Source organism: Bombina bombina, chromosome 6 (assembly GCF_027579735.1).
Source record: "Bombina bombina isolate aBomBom1 chromosome 6, aBomBom1.pri, whole genome shotgun sequence".
Classification (NCBI taxonomy): domain Eukaryota; kingdom Metazoa; phylum Chordata; class Amphibia; order Anura; family Bombinatoridae; genus Bombina; species Bombina bombina.
This window is the reverse complement of record NC_069504.1, coordinates 1,044,154,794-1,044,172,400: the sequence shown is the minus strand read 5'-3', so window position 1 is coordinate 1,044,172,400 and position 17,607 is coordinate 1,044,154,794. Positions and strand designations below refer to the sequence as shown.

At 40.2% G+C, this 17,607-nt stretch overlaps 1 protein-coding gene across 1 annotated transcript in view; it reads left to right on the top strand.

Moving 5' to 3' along the window:
- TMTC1 (transmembrane O-mannosyltransferase targeting cadherins 1) overlaps positions 1 to 10,602 on the top strand; it is a 378,921-nt gene extending 368,319 nt beyond the window's left edge. The window contains exons 17-19 of the mRNA XM_053718806.1: positions 38 to 160; positions 2,093 to 2,170; positions 8,831 to 10,602. Coding sequence (XP_053574781.1) covers positions 38 to 160; positions 2,093 to 2,170; positions 8,831 to 9,025 — 396 coding nt within the window. The 3' untranslated portion in view covers positions 9,026 to 10,602. The remainder of the gene's footprint in view (positions 1 to 37; positions 161 to 2,092; positions 2,171 to 8,830) is intronic.
- Positions 10,603 to 17,607: the final 7,005 nt, after the last annotated feature.

Here is a 17,607-nt window from a genome sequence, read left to right as displayed (position 1 = left end):
AACCTGGTTCGGTCTCTGTCCTCTCTGTGTTCTATAGGCCCTGGAAATGATTGATGCTGCTCTCCAGATGAAACCTAAAGATGCAAAAATTTTATCTGAACTTCATTTTGCACGTGGGAACCAACTGAGGGAATTGAATCAACTGGAGGAGGCCTTTCAGGTAACACAAGATCTATGGCAGGCTTATGACCAAATGCTTGTACAGTCAACACTAGAAAAGTTATGCAAGGCTATATCCTAATGTCACTAAGGGAATATATGTAGTTAAATAGACATAAACATGAATAAAACAAAGAAGAGCGCCTCATGGTGCAGAAGGAATCCTCTAGTGAAGGATTTTGAGATGTATTTGGTAAGGTACTCACAACATTGGAGCACTATATGAAAGTGCTAGTATCGCAAGCTGGGTCCCTCAGTCTCCAGCTGACTGTATCTCAGCGCTCTCAGGGGCAGACCAGTTTCTTGTTAAGGAAACAGAAGACACAAATATATATATATATGTTGCTCACATCTTGATGAGCACTATTAGGAAGTGCTGAGTCTAGCAGGCTGGATGTGTGAGTCACCAGCTGACTCACAGGTCTCCCAGGGGGAATGGTGGTGGATTTAGAACGCCAAATGAAGTCTCCAAGGGTGAAAATAAGCAAAAGTAGTACAAGGCAGGTACTGCTAAAACAGTTTTAATGTTAAAATGACAATAAAATCAATAAAAATGCAACACATTTCTCAGCTGTAAGTGGCTGTTTCTTCAGGCCTGACAGCTGAGAAACACGTTGCATTTTTATTGATTTTTTTTTTGTCATTTTAACATTAAAATTTTAGTACTACCTGCCTTGTACTACTTTTGTTTATTTTCACCCTTGGGGACTTCATTTGGAGTTCTAAATCCACCAAAGTAAAAAGTTTGCACGCGAGTGTAAACCCGATGTGAACAAAAAAAAATTATTGCAACTGCGTTAACTTCTTCTCCCATAGACTTCAATGGAGCACAAACATTTTAAAAAAATTAACACCCAGACTCAGGCGTTAACCCGACCGCGTATATTCAAGAGCGCTAAACCTGACATAAAATATTAATATTTCACATTCCAATGTTCTTCACATAGCGAAATATGTCCTTTTTATTCCTAAATACATATTTCTTTATATATTTGTATATATACTAATACCTATATATTTATTCCTATAGATATATAGGTATAGATATGTATTTTACATGAATAGTATCATATATATAGAAATATATATTTAATAATATAAAATGTACATTATTTTCCATGTGAAAAACATTGGAATGTAAAATATGAGTTTTGCACATTGGGTTTCACGATTTAGATTTAACGCGGTTAGTTTGCACCCTGAAAACGTAGTAATCTCAAGGAGTGTTATAGAAATATTACATATAAAATATTTTATAAAATTAATACAAATTATTGAAAAATATTAAACATACTGTAAAATATTCTAAATAATTCATAGACGATATCTATATATTTTACAGTATGTTTAGTATTTTTTTTATATTTGTGCCTTAAGATTACTAAGTTTTCATGTGCGCTAACTCGACCATGTTAAAGTCTATATCGGGGAACCCGATGCGCATAACATGTTAACCAGAGCTTTGAAGTCACGCTAAACTGATGTGCGTTAAATTTGATTGCATTCAAGCAAACGCGTGCAAAGAGTCACAAAATACCCCTTATTGCTTGCACTCGGCACTTACTGTTCCACTCGTAATCTAAGCCATAATCAGTGTAAATAGACATTGAACTTCCAAATCTTTGTGCAGGAACTTTCAGTGTAGATCCTGCTCCTATTTGCCACAATTGATGATAAATTTGAATCTATTCCAAACAGTACAATATTGGTTCTTATATTAATACTAAGGGCCAGATTACAAGTGGAGCGCTAAATATCTCTTTCATGAAATTGATATTAGCGCATCACTGTGTAATACCAGCGCACGCTAATGTCAGCAATGCGAACGCGAGAATGCTTCCATAGGCTCTAATGGAAGCCTCGTTCTGATGCCGTCGTACTCCTAGTTTTTTATATTAGGCAATAACATCTCAATTCTTTTTAAATAACACAGAGCTACATGAACGTGGCAGATCTCATGCCCAGCCAAGCCCAAGCCTGGATGAATATGGGAGGAATCAAGCATATTCAGGTACAAAGAGGTGGATGGAAATTATTACAGACAAAATGTAGAGGCAGCATGTAGGAATGTGAAGATGTTATCAATAGACTTGGTGGATTAGATTCATAGTTGCTTGTGAGGTTGCTGAGGGACCTTGATGTAATGGCCAGATCATGCTTAAATATCATTGAGCCTCATTTCACCTATCTTTCCCAGCATATCAATAGTGGGTGTTGCTGCCATTAAAGGGATATTTCAATTGGAATCCACATGTATGCATTTCTGTTTTGAATAGAAACATTTTTGAAATATATATCTAGTAGCAAAAATGCTTCTAATGAAAGATATAGCTATGTCAAAAGTGTATTTAAGTATGCACTCTGCACCAGCATTTTAAACACAGCCCAAGACAGCCCAAGGTGCTTGTACCATCTGGAAATGACTCAATTTCTTAATTGCTGACATGATACAATCACCACTGGCGCTCTAAACAGCTGTAGTACATAAAATGCTGGTGCACAGAGAATATCTAGCTATGCTTCACATGCACGTTCAGAGAAAAATGTTAACACTAATACAGTGATTACATTTACTTGAAGCATTTTTACTAATACATGTATATTACAAATATGTTTCTATTAAAAGATGTAATTCATCTACGTGTATTTCAATTTTGACCAGAATGTCCCTTTAACATCCATAGTTGCCTTAAGTGCCCAATGCATTATATCTAGCACATGAAACACGAATTTATAGCTAATAAGCTAAAACAATTACTACTACAACAACTTGAGAAACACACTTAAAACATGGTTGTAAGTGTGGAATATTTACGTTTGTGAAGATTAATATATAAATACTGGATACTTTATTTCTTCTGTTAAGTGTGATCAGTCCACGGGTCATCATTACTTGTGGGATATTAACTGCTCCCCTACAGGAAGTGCAAGAGGATTCACCCAGCAGAGTTGCTATATAGCTCCTCCCCTCTACGTCACCTCCAGTCATTCTCTTGCACCCAACGACTAGATAGGATGTGTGAGAGGACTATGGTGATATATTTAGTTTTTATATCTTCAATCAAAAGTTTGTTATTTTATAATAGCACCGGAGTGTGTTATTCCTTCTCTGGTAGAATTTGAAGAAGAATCTACCTGAGTTTTTCTATGATTTTAGCCGGAGTAGTTAAGATCATATTGCTGTTTCTCGGCCATCTGAGGAGAGGTAAACTTCAGATCAGGGGACAGCAGGCAGATTAATCTGCAAAGAGGTATGTAGCAGTTTATTATTTTCTGACATGGAATTGATGAGAAAATCCTGCCATACCGTTATAATGTAAACTCAGCCTTGAATGCAGTAGATGTAGCTGATATCAGGCTGTCATGTATGTATATTTTACACTTCAGTTTTCTGGGAAATGGTACTTCTCTGGCTTTTAAACTGTATACATAGACTTAACCTATTTTGCAGGGACTTGCAATAGGTTTTAAATGACAATTAATTATTGAGGTAAAACGTTTTTTTGCTGGCATGTAAAAACGTTTTTTTCTCTGAGGTACTGGGTGAAAAAATGTTTTGGGCACTTTTTTTCCACTTGGCAATAGTTTTGATTTAAATTAGAGCAGTTCACTGATCCCTCTCACTGTTATGTGTGTGGGGGAGGGGCCATTTTGGTGCTTTCACTATGCATCAGAAAAACTCAGTCAGAGGTTCATTTTCTTCCTGCATGATCCGGTTCATCTCTACAGAGTTCAGGGATCTCAAGAGTCTTTTTTGAGGGAAGTAATCATTCACAGCAGAGCTGTGCTGATTGTATTGACTGTGATATAAAAAACGTTTATTTGTGTATTTTTTTCTGCTGCCTGGGTTAGTTATCATTTGCTGAGGGGAACAATCCTTTGCTAAAACTGTATATTCTGACAAAGATTGATGCTATAACTTAATTATTTTATCTGTTATAATATTTTCTGTGCTTCTTAAAGGCACAGTTCGTTTTCATATTATTTGTAAATTACTTTGAAAAGTATTTCCAAGTTGCTGTTTATTTGCTAGTGTGTTAAACATGTCTGATTCAGTGGAATATCTCTGTGCTATATGTGTTAATGCCAAAGTGGAGCCCAATAGAAATTTATGTACTAAATGTATTGATGCTACTTTAAAAAATAGTCAATCTGTACAAATTGAACATATTTCACCAAACAACGAGGGGAGAGTTATGCCGACTAACTCGCCTCACGTGTCAGTACCTGCATCTCCCGCTCAGGAGGTGCGTGATATTGTAGCGCCGAGTGCATCTGGGCGGCCATTACAAATCACATTACAAGATATGGCTACTGTTATGACTGAAGTTTTGGCTAAACTACCAGAACTAAGAGGTAAACGTGATCACTCTGGGATGAGAACAGAGTGCGCTGATAATGCAAGGGCCATGTCTGATACTGCGTCACAGTTTGCAGAACGTGAAGACGGAGAGCTTCATTCTGTGGGTGACGGTTCTGATCCAAATAAACTGGACTCAGACATTTCAAATTTTAAATTTAAGCTTGAGAACCTCCGTGTGTTACTAGGGGAGGTATTAGCGGCTCTGAATGATTGTAACACAGTTGCAATCCCAGAAAAAATGTGTAGGTTGGATAAATATTTTGCGGTACCGACGAGTACTGACGTTTTTCCTATACCTAAGAGACTTACTGACATTGTTACTAAGGAGTGGGATAGACCCGGTGTGCCTTTCTCACCCCCTCCTATATTCCGAAAAATGTTTCCAATAGACGCCGCCACACGGGACTTATGGCAAATGGTCCCTAAGGTGGAGGGAGCAGTTTCTACTTTAGCTAAGCGTACCACTATCCCAGTGGAGGATAGCTGTGCTTTTTCAGATCCAATGGATAAAAAATTAGAGGGTTACCTTAAGAAAATGTTTGTTCAACAAGGGTTTATATTGCAACCTCTTGCATGTATTGCGCCTGTCACGGCTGCAGCAGCATTTTGGTTTGAGTCTCTGGAAGAGACACTTCAATCATCCACACTAGATGACATCACACACAAACTTAAATTCCTTAAGTTAGCTAATTCATTTATTTCAGATGCCGTAGTACATTTAACTAAACTTGCTGCTAAAAATTCAGGATTCGCCATTCAGGCACGCAGAGCTCTGTGGCTAAAATCCTGGTCAGCTGATGTTACGTCTAAATCTAAATTGCTTAATATTCCTTTCAAAGGGCAGACCTTATTCGGGCCCGGCTTGAAAGAGATTATTGATGACATTACAGGAGGTAAAGGTCATGCCCTGCCTCAGGCCAAGGCCAAAGCCAAGGCTAGACAGTCCAATTTTCGTTCCTTTCGTAATTTCAAAGCAGGAGCAGCATCAACTTCCTCTGCACCAAAACAGGAAGGAGCTGTTGCTCGCTACAGACAAGGCTGGAAACCTAACCAGTCCTGGAACAGGGGCAAACAGGCCAGAAAACCTGCTGCTGCCCCTAAGACAGCATGAATTGAGGGCCCCCGATCCGGGACCGGATCTAGTGGGGGGCAGACTTTCCCTCTTCGCCCAGGCTTGGGCAAGAGATGTTCAGGATCCCTGGGCGTTAGAGATCATATCTCAGGGATACCTTCTGGACTTCAAATCCTCTCCCCCAAGAGGGAGATTTCATCTGTCAAGGTTGTCAACAAACCTAACAAAGAAGGAAGCGTTTCTACGCTGCGTACAAGATCTTTTATTAATGGGAGTGATCCATCCAGTTCCGCGGTTGGAACAAGGACAAGGGTTTTACTCAAATCTGTTTGTAGTTCCCAAAAAGAGGGAACCTTCAGGCCAATCTTGGATTTAAAGATCCTAAACAAATTCCTAAGAGTTCCATCGTTCAAGATGGAAACTATTCGAACAATTTTGCCCATGATCCAAGAGGGTCAGTACTTGACCACAGTGGATTTAAAGGATGCTTACCTTCACATACCGATTCACAGAAGTCATTACCGGTATCTAAGGTTTGCCTTTTTAGACAGGCATTACCAGTTTGTAGCTCTTCCATTCGGACTGGCTACGGCTCCAAGAATCTTCACAAAGGTTCTGGGCACTCTTCTGGCGGTACTAAGACCGCGAGGAATTTCAGTAGCTCCGTACTTAGACGACATACTGATACAAGCTTCAAGCTTTCAAACTGCCAAATCTCATACAGAGATAGTACTGGCATTTCTAAGGTCGCATGGATGGAAAGTGAACGAAGAGAAAAGTTCTCTCTTTCCACTCACAAGAGTTCCCTTCCTGGGGACTCTGATAGATTCTGTAGAAATGAAGATTTACCTGACAGAGGACAGGTTAACAAAACTTCAAAATGCATGCCGTGTCCTTCATTCCATTCAAGAGACCAGAAATTCTCTTCTATGGTGGCTTTATCGGCCACATCTGTCCAGGGGAATGCCATTCAGCAGGCCAGACTGGTCAATTGTAACAACAGACGCCAGCCTACTAGGTTGGGGCGCTGTCTGGAATTCTCTGAAGGCTCAGGGACTATGGAATCAGGAGGAGAGTCTTCTTCCAATAAACATTCTGGAATTGAGAGCAGTCCTCAATGCTCTTCTGGCTTGGCCCCAGTTAGCAACTCGGGGGTTCATCAGGTTCCAGTCGGACAACATCACGACTGTAGCTTATATCAACCATCAGGGAGGGACAAGAAGCTCCCTAGCAATGATGGAAGTATCGAAGATAATTCGCTGGGCAGAGTCTCACTCTTGCCACCTGTCTGCAATCCACATCCCGGGAGTGGAGAACTGGGAGGCGGATTTCTTAAGTCGTCAGACTTTTCATCCGGGGGAGTGGGAACTTCATCCAGAGGTCTTTGCCCAAATACTTCCACGTTGGGGCAAACCAGAGATAGATCTCATGGCGTCTCGACAGAACGCCAAGCTTCCGCGCTACGGGTCCAGATCCAGGGATCCGGGAGCGGTCCTGATAGATGCCTTGACAGCACCATGGACCTTCAGGATGGCTTATGTGTTTCCACCTTTCCCGATGCTTCCTCGATTGATTGCCAGAATCAAACAGGAGAAAGCATCAGTGATTCTAATAGCGCCTGCATGGCCACGCAGGACTTGGTATACAGATCTGGTGGACATGTCATTCTGTCCACCTTGGTCGTTACCTCTGAAACAGGACCTTCTGATTCAGGGTCCTTTCAAACATCAAAATCTAACTTCTCTGAAGCTGACTGCTTGGAAATTGAACGCTTGATCTTATCAAAGCGTGGTTTTTCTGAGTCAGTTATTGATACCTTAATACAGGCTAGGAAGCCTGTCACCAGAAAGATTTACCATAAAATATGGCGTAAATACCTATATTGGTGCGAATCCAAAGGTTACTCTTGGAGTAAGGTTAGGATTCCTAGGATATTGTCTTTTCTACAAGAAGGTTTAGAAAAGGGGTTATCCGCTAGTTCCTTAAAGGGACAGATCTCAGCTCTGTCCATTCTGTTACACAAGCGTCTGTCAGAAGTTCCAGACGTTCAGGCTTTTTGTCAGGCTTTGGCCAGGATTAAACCTGTGTTTAAAGCTGTGGCTCCACCATGGAGTTTAAACCTTGTTCTTAACGTTTTACAGGGTGTTCCGTTTGAACCCCTTCATTCCATTGATATAAAGTTGTTGTCTTGGAAAGTTCTATTTTTAATGGCTATTTCCTCGGCTCGAAGAGTCTCTGAGTTATCAGCCTTACATTGTGATTCTCCTTATTTGATTTTTCACTCGGATAAGGTAGTTCTGCGTACTAAGCCTGGGTTCTTACCTAAGGTAGTCACTAACAGGAATATCAATCAGGAGATTGTTGTTCCATCCTTGTGCCCAAATCCTTCTTCGAGGAAGGAACGTCTTTTGCACAATCTGGATGTAGTTCGTGCCCTTAAATTTTATTTACAGGCAACTAAAGATTTTCGACAAACGTCTTCCCTGTTTGTCGTTTACTCTGGTCAGAGGAGAGGTCAAAAAGCTTCTGCTACCTCTCTCTCTTTTTGGCTTCGTAGCATAATTCGTTTAGCTTATGAGACTGCTGGACAGCAGCCTCCTGAAAGAATTACAGCTCATTCCACTAGAGCTGTGGCTTCCACTTGGGCCTTTAAGAATGAGGCCTCTGTTGAACAGATTTGCAAGGCTGCAACTTGGTCTTCGCTTCATACTTTTTCCAAATTTTCCAAATTTGACACTTTTGCTTCCTCGGAGGCTATTTTTGGGAGAAAGGTTCTTCAGGCAGTGGTTCCTTCTGTATAAAGAGCCTGCCTATCCCTCCCGTCATCCGTGTACTTTTGCTTTGGTATTGGTATCCCACAAGTAATGATGACCCGTGGACTGATCACACTTAACAGAAGAAAACATAATTTATGCTTACCTGATAAATTCCTTTCTTCTGTAGTGTGATCAGTCCACGGCCCGCCCTGTTTTTTAAGGCAGGTAAATATTTTTTAAATTATACTCCAGTCACCACTACACCCTTGGCTTCTCCTTTCTCGTTGGTCCTTGGTCGAATGACTGGAGGTGACGTAGAGGGGAGGAGCTATATAGCAACTCTGCTGGGTGAATCCTCTTGCACTTCCTGTAGGGGAGCAGTTAATATCCCACAAGTAATGATGACCCGTGGACTGATCACACTACAGAAGAAAGGAATTTATCAGGTAAGCATAAATTATGTTTTTGTGTTTCCTTTAGGGCGATTACAGTTCCGCACGATCTTTCTATAAGAAAGCATTGTTATTGGACCCCAACAGCAAATTACTGAAGGAAAATCTGGCCAAACTACATCGTCTAGAAAACAAAATACAAACAGGCAAAGGAAATGACCCAGACCCTGAAAGTGGGCATCAGAGATTGTCAGAGCCAGAGAGGGCACCTGGGAGAGTTTAGAAGGAAGAAGACAGATCTGGTACCCTAAATGAGTGAGGCTTAATGGGAAGCTTTGGACCAGTGAGTACAGAAGCAAAGAGCCACAGGAAAAATAAAAGATCTCAAGGAGTAGACCTGCAGCTTAGAGAGTGGCTGAGAACCAAAAGGAGAAATACAGGAGCACTGATTCCATCACCCTCCAAAAGTAATACGTTTCACACATAATAAATGACTGGAATGAAACAAAAGGACAGTTCATGAGATGTTTCATTACTTTACAATATCCTTTGAATCTCATATCAGTGAACTTGTACGTATGGAAATTTCACATCTATTCCAGTCCTACTTGCTTACCATTCATAATCAGATAACAAACATCTGTATATAAACTGATACACAGGACTGAGCGCTGAAGAGCGTGCATATTATTTAGTATGAAGTGAGATGGCTCAGAATCCCATTCAGAACTGCTGCCATTTTAACTTGGAACTGATGGGGGTACACAAGTACATTATAGCTTTTCTGGTTTGGATATATAGACAGGTCATATGTTCAACTCACAAAGTACAGGCAGCATGACAATCAGAATGCACGAGCTATGTTTCAGAAAGGCTGTAATTAAGTGAAACACTTTTTGATCTCCAAACAATATATATCTTGTGTAAACACTTATGGGTACAATACTGACCCATATATGGAGCATATTTGTCATCAAGCAACGTAGGCATATGTCAAGGGGCAACTCCGCTAAGGGGGTGGAGTCTGTCAGGATGTTCTATGGATGCAACTTATCTATCATTGTGTGTGCTGCAAACATGGATCCCCATTACTGACATTCAATGGCTATACCAGGGAATCACAGCTTGTTTTTAGACAGAAATTTTTTTAGTCCACATGCTGGGGGAAAATAGTGAGAAAAAGACAGAGAGTGCTCAAGTAACTCACACATTAAGGTACCAGAGATGCAATTATATACCTGAATGCTGCATGTCTCTAGTCAAGCATGACTTGCTTGCATTTGAAAATGTCTATTAGTATGTGTGCTGCATGCTAAAAAAAGGTCTGGCAGCCAAGGGGATAATAATTGTATCTATAAGCTCACAGCTGTTACTAGAAGATGCTAAAACAGAGAAGCATAACAATCAGTTACTAATGGCTTAGAAATTCCCTATTTGTTTGAATAAATAATTGAGGCTATATAGATTAGTGAATCTAATGAATCTATTAAAATACAGTTAGTGGCATCTATATGTTTCTTGTTTAGGTTCCCTTTAACTATTTGGTTACCTGAGAGGACTTGTATTGCTGATCACCTTGTCAACTATGTGTTCAAAGCCACAAATTAAAGGAATAGTCTAGTCAAAATTAAACTTTCATGATTCAGATAGAGCATGCAATTTTAAGCAACTTTCTAATGTACTCTTATTATCAATTTTTCCTTGTTCTCTTGGTATCTTTATTTGAATGTAAGCTTAGGCGCCGGACCATTTTTGGTTCAGCACCTGGGTAGTGCTTGCTGATTGGTGGCTACATTTAGACACCAATCAGAAAGTGCTTCCCAGGTTCTGAACCAAAAATAGTCCGGTGTTCTGTTAAGGGACCGAACTTTTCAAAAGAGCGAACCCCATCACTTCCTGTGACGATACATCAGCTGTTGTACACATTTTGCCCCTAATGCGCATGCGTGCCAGCGTCATCACATACCTGGCTGCATACGTCACTGTGAAACTATTTAGACTTGTTAAATTCAAAAACCTTTCTATAGCGCATGCGTGGGATTTTCTATCACAAATGGGGGGTTTATGGAACGCTGTTTATTCAATAATACAAATGGGATTTTACATGTACAGTTGGTGAATTTCCTCCGCAATCTTCAGCAGTTATTAACTTTTAGTGAACACTGTACCTATGATTATTTTATGCTATTAAAATAATTTTGAATAAAAAAGTTAAAAATCATTACACAAGATTTAAAAAAAAATAATAATAATCCCAAAATAAGTCACGAATATAAGTTTATCTATTTTCGTACAGTAAATTTAATTTGAAAATGACGCCTAGCTGAGTGCAATCTAGACAGGATTAGCCACTAGGTTCATGTATTACATTTATATTCTTTATATATTTTATAGCTTTCCATAAACCCCCCATTTGTGATAGAAAATCCCACGCATGCGCTATAGAAAGGTTTCTGAATTTAACAAGTCTAAATAGTTTCACAGTGACGTATGCGGCCAGGTATGTGATGACGCTGGCACGCATGCGCATCAGAGGCAAAATGTGCACAACAGCTGATGTAACGTCACAGGAAGTGACGGCGTTCGCTCTTTTCAAAAGTTCGGTCCCTTAACAGAACACCGGCTCCTAAGCTTACATTCTTTCTTTTTCAAATAAAGATACCAAGACGATGAAGAAAAATTGATAATAGAAGTAAATTAGTAAGTTGCTTAAAATTACTGCTCTATCTGAATCATGAAAGTTTAATTTTGACTAGAATATCCCTTTAACACTATAAAAACTACCTGCACGATTAACATTTTGCAGTCAGATGGGCGGCTAAACTAGTTGCATGGAAATGGCCTGAATCTAAAATGATTAATATTAATATTGTTCGCATGTTTAGTTAAATAGCACATAATACCCAATTAACATCTTAGTTAAAGTAGTGTTTCATTGTATTTTGTGCATGATTGTTATAGAAGAGTAGATCATATTTTGTATTTATTTTTAAAGGTAGTTAATTAAAAAAGTAGCTTACTGTAGGTATCCTTGTACTATACATAGAGAAAACAATGCCATTATTTAAAAAGCACAACTACAAAACCACATCTGTACTTGTCTGTTAATAAGTATTATTTAAAATAATGTTCTAAATATATAAATATAAATAATTACACACATGTGTACGTAAGAATGTAAAGTAACCATAATGTCCTAAAATACAAAAATAAGTGCAAAGTACAAATGTATATATCTACAAAGATCAAGCTGTCTATCTATGTAGCATCTATTTAGCTGTCTAGCTATAATTATACATATACATACATATATATATATATATATATATATATATATATATACACACACAGATTGAGCTCTCTCATTAAAGGAATAGTCTAGTCAAAATTAAACTTTGATTCATATAGGGCGTGACATTTTAAGCAACTTTCTAATTTACTCCTATTATCAATTTTTCTTCGTTCTCTTGGTATCTTTATTTGAAAAAGGAATGCAAGCATAGGAGGCTTTTTGGTTCAGCACCCGGTTAGCGCTTTCTGATTGGTGTCTAAATGTAGCCACCAATCAGCAAGTGCTACCCAGGTGCTTAACCAAAAATTGGTTGGCTCCTAAGCTTACATTCAAATAAAGATACCAAGAGAACGAAGAAAAATTAATAGACGTAAATTAGAAAGTTGCTTAAAATTACTGCTCTATCTGAATCATTAAAGTTTAATTTTGACTGGACTAATCCTTTAACAGCATATTATACATATACAATTTATTAAAATGAAAATCTCACTTTACTAGAACTATTACATACTACAAAGCACCTGCAGTCAGCCTGTTTGAATGTACAAAGAAAGTATTCTTAATGACGTTGGAAACTGTTTTAGTCTCTTTATCTATGCAAAGAACATTTTGTCTCAGATTTTTGCCTGTATTTTTGTTGTGCTGCAATTTTCGTTAAAAAAAATTAAAAGCTTATTTTGATAGTGTAAAAAACTGGATGACCTGTATTTATATTATATATAATCATTGTCTATGTATGCCCATATTAAATATAATATATGTTTAATTATTTTTTTAAACAGATTTGCGTGGCTGTATATTTATTATTAGAAACAAATACACAATCTATGTCAAAATATTATGTTCTATATAGATATCTTGACAGAAATAAAATATAACTGTATCTATCCAGCCACAGAACATTTTGTCATCCAGATGGTATAAATTTGCTGAGTGGGAGTTATGCAGTACCTAAGATGGTGGGAATGAGTGTGTGTATGTTTGGGGGAGATGTTTGGGAGGGATCAGGGGATGGGAGGGTAATCTCTAAACTACTGCTAAAATTAACCTTACACGCTACCTGATTAACCCTTTCACTGCTGGGAATAATAGAATTGTGGTGCACAGCTGCAATTAGCGTCATTCTAATTACCAAAAACCAATGCCAAAGCCATATATGTCTGCTATTTCTGAACAAAGGGGATCCCAGAGAAGCATTTACAACCATTTGTGTCATGATTGTATAAGTGGTGTGTAAATAATTTCAGTAATAAACCTGAAGTTTGTAAAAAAAAAAAAAGGTTAACAATTTTTCTCCAACATAGGTGTGTCCGGTCCACGGCGTCATCCTTACTTGTGGGATATTCTCCTCCCCAACAGGAAATGGCAAAGAGCCCAGCAAAGCTGGTCACATGATCCCTCCTAGGCTCCGCCTTCCCCAGTCATTCTCTTTGCCGTTGTACAGGCAACATCTCCACGGAGATGGCTTAGAGTTTTTTAGTGTTTAACTGTAGTTTTTATTATTCAATCAAGAGTTTGTTATTTTAAAATAGTGCTGGTATGTACTATTTACTCTGAAACAGAAAAGAGATGAAGATTTCTGTTTGTAAGAGGAAAATGATTTTAGCAACCGTTACTAAAATCGATGGCTGTTCCACACAGGACTGTTGAGAGGAATTAACTTCAGTTGGGGGAACAGTGAGCAGACTTTTGCTGCTTGAGGTATGACACATTCTAACAAGACGATGTAATGCTGGAAGCTGTCATTTTCCCTATGGGATCCGGTAAGCCATTTTTATTACAGACAGTAAAAAAGGGCTTCACAAGGGCTTTTTAAGACTGTAGACATTTTCTGGGCTAAATCGATTTATATATAAACATATTTTATACTCCATAGCCTTGAGGAATTATTTTAATCTTGGGAATTTTGTAAAATAACCGGCAGGCACTGTATTGGACACCTTATTCTCTAGGGGCTTTCCCTAATCATAGGCAGAGTCTCATTTTCGCGCCTGTATTGCGCACTTGTTTTTGAGAAGCATGACATGCAGATGCATGTGTGAGGAGCTCTGATACATAGAAAAGACTTTCTGAAGGCGTCATTTGGTATCGTATTCCCCTTTGGGCTTGGTTGGGTCTCAGCAAAGCAGATACCAGGGACTGTAAAGGGGTTAAATATAAAAACGGCTCCGGTTCCGTTATTTTAAGGGTTAAAGCTTCCAAATTTGGTGTGCAATACTTTTAAGGCTTTAAGACACTGTGGTGAAATTTTGGTGAATTTTGAACAATTCCTTCATACTTTTTCGCAATTGCAGTAATAAAGTGTGTTCAGTTTAAAATTTAAAGTGACAGTAACGGTTTTATTTTAAAACGTTTTTTGTACTTTGTTATCAAGTTTATGCCTGTTTAACATGTCTGAACTACCAGATAGACTGTGTTCTGAATGTGGGGAAGCCAAGGTTCCTTCTCATTTAAATAGATGTGATTTATGTGACACAAAATTTAGAGAAAATGATGCCCAAGATGATTCCTCAAGTGAGGGGAGTAAGCATGGTACTGCATCATCCCCTCCTTCGTCTACACCAGTCTTGCCCACACAGGAGGCCCCTAGTACATCTAGCGCGCCAATACTCCTTACTATGCAACAATTAACGGCTGTAATGGATAATTCTATCAAAAACATTTTAGCCAAAATGCCCACTTATCAGCGAAAGCGCGACTGCTCTGTTTTAGAAAATACTGAAGAGCATGAGGACGCTGATGATATTGTTTCTGAAGGGCCCCTACACCAGTCTGAGGGGGCCAGGGAGGTTTTGTCTGAGGGAGAAATTTCAGATTCAGGGAAAATTTCTCAACAAGCTGAACCTGATGTGATTACATTTAAATTTAAGTTGGAACATCTCCGCGCTCTGCTTAAGGAGGTGTTATCCACTCTGGATGATTGTGAGAATTTGGTCATTCCAGAGAAACTATGTAAAATGGACAAGTTCCTAGAGGTCCCGGGGCCCCCCGAAGCTTTTCCTATACCCAAGCGGGTGGCGGACATTGTAAATAAAGAATGGGAAAGGCCCGGTATACCTTTCGTCCCTCCCCCCATATTTAAAAAATTGTTTCCTATGGTCGACCCCAGAAAGGACTTATGGCAGACAGTCCCCAAGGTCGAGGGGGAGCGGTTTCTACTCTAAACAAACGCACCACTATACCCATAGAAGATAGTTGTGCTTTCAAAGATCCTATGGATAAAAAATTAGAAGGTTTGCTTAAAAAGATGTTTGTTCAGCAAGGTTACCTTCTACAACCAATTTCATGCATTGTCCCTGTCACTACAGCCGCGTGTTTCTGGTTCGATGAGCTAGAAAAGGCGATCATTAATAATTCTTCTTCTTATGAGGAGATTATGGACAGAATTCGTGCTCTCAAATTGGCTAATTCTTTCACCCTAGACGCCACTTTGCAATTGGCTAGGTTAGCGGCGAAAAATTCTGGGTTTGCTATTGTGGCGCGCAGAGCGCTTTGGTTAAAATCTTGGTCAGCGGATGCGTCTTCCAAGAACAAATTGCTTAACATTCCTTTCAAGGGGAAAACGCTGTTTGGCCCTGACTTGAAAGAGATTATCTCTGATATCACTGGGGGCAAGGGCCACGCCCTTCCTCAGGATAGGTCTTTCAAGGCCAAAAATAAACCTAATTTTCGTCCCTTTCGCAGGAACGGACCAGCCCCAAGTGCTACGTCCTCTAAGCAGGAGGGTAATACTTCTCAAGCCAAACCAGCCTGGAGACCAATGCAAGGCTGGAACAAAGGAAAGCAGGCCAAGAAACCTGCCACTGCTACCAAGACAGCATGAGATGTTGGCCCCCGATCCGGGACCGGATCTGGTGGGGGGCAGACTCTCTCTCTTCGCTCAGGCTTGGGCAAGAGATGTTCTGGATCCTTGGGCGCTAGAAATAGTCTCCCAAGGTTATCTTCTGGAATTCAAGGGGCTTCCCCCAAGGGGGAGGTTCCACAGGTCTCAATTGTCTTCAGACCACATAAAAAAACAGGCATTCTTGCATTGTGTAGAAGACCTGTTAAAAATGGGAGTGATTCATCCTGTTCCATTAGGAGAACAAGGGATGGGGTTCTACTCCAATCTGTTCGTAGTTCCCAAAAAAGAGGGAACGTTCAGACCAATCTTAGATCTCAAGATCCTAAACAAGTTTCTCAAGGTTCCATCGTTCAAAATGGAAACCATTCGAACAATTCTTCCTTCCATCCAGGAAGGTCAATTCATGACCACGGTGGATTTAAAGGATGCGTATCTACATATTCCTATCCACAAGGAACATCATCGGTTCCTAAGGTTCGCATTCCTGGACAAGCATTACCAGTTTGTGGCACTTCCGTTCGGATTAGCCACTGCTCCAAGGATTTTCACAAAGGTACTAGGGTCCCTTCTAGCGGTGCTAAGACCAAGGGGCATTGCAGTAGTACCTTACTTGGACGACATTCTGATTCAAGCGTCGTCCCTTCTTCAAGCAAAGGCTCACACGGACATTGTCCTGGCCTTTCTCAGATCTCACGGATGGAAAGTGAACGTAGAAAAGAGTTCTCTATCTCCGTCAACAAGGGTTCCCTTCTTGGGAACAATAATAGACTCCTTAGAAATGAGGATTTTTCTGACAGAGGCCAGAAAAACAAAACTTCTGAACTCTTGTCAAATGCTTCATTCTGTTCCTCTTCCTTCCATAGCGCAGTGCATGGAAGTAATAGGTTTGATGGTAGCGGCAATGGACATAGTTCCTTTTGCGCGCATTCATCTAAGACCATTACAACTGTGCATGCTCAGTCAGTGGAATGGGGACTATACAGACTTGTCTCCGACGATACAAGTAAATCAGAGGACCAGAGATTCACTCCGTTGGTGGCTGTCCCTGGACAACCTGTCACAGGGGATGAGCTTCCGCAGACCAGAGTGGGTCATTGTTACGACCGACGCCAGTCTGGTGGGCTGGGGCGCGGTCTGGGGACCCCTGAAAGCTCAGGGTCTTTGGTCTCGGGAAGAATCTCTTCTACCGATAAATATTCTGGAACTGAGAGCGATATTCAATGCTCTCAAGGCTTGGCCTCAGCTAGCAAAGGCCAAGTTCATACGGTTTCAATCAGACAACATGACAACTGTTGCGTACATCAACCATCAGGGGGGAACAAGGAGTTCCCTGGCGATGGAAGAAGTGACCAAAATCATTCAATGGGCGGAGACTCACTCCTGCCACTTGTCTGCAATCCACATCCCAGGAGTGGAAAATTGGGAAGCGGATTTTCTGAGTCGTCAGACATTTCATCCGGGGGAGTGGGAACTCCATCCGGAAATCTTTGCCCAAATTACTCAACTGTGGGGCATTCCAGACATGGATCTGATGGCCTCTCGTCAGAACTTCAAGGTTCCTTGCTACGGGTCCAGATCCAGGGATCCCAAGGCGACTCTAGTAGATGCACTAGTAGCACCTTGGTCCTTCAAACTAGCTTATGTATTCCCGCCGTTTCCTCTCATCCCCAGGCTGGTAGCCAGGATCAATCAGGAGAGGGCATCGGTGATCTTGATAGCTCCTGCGTGG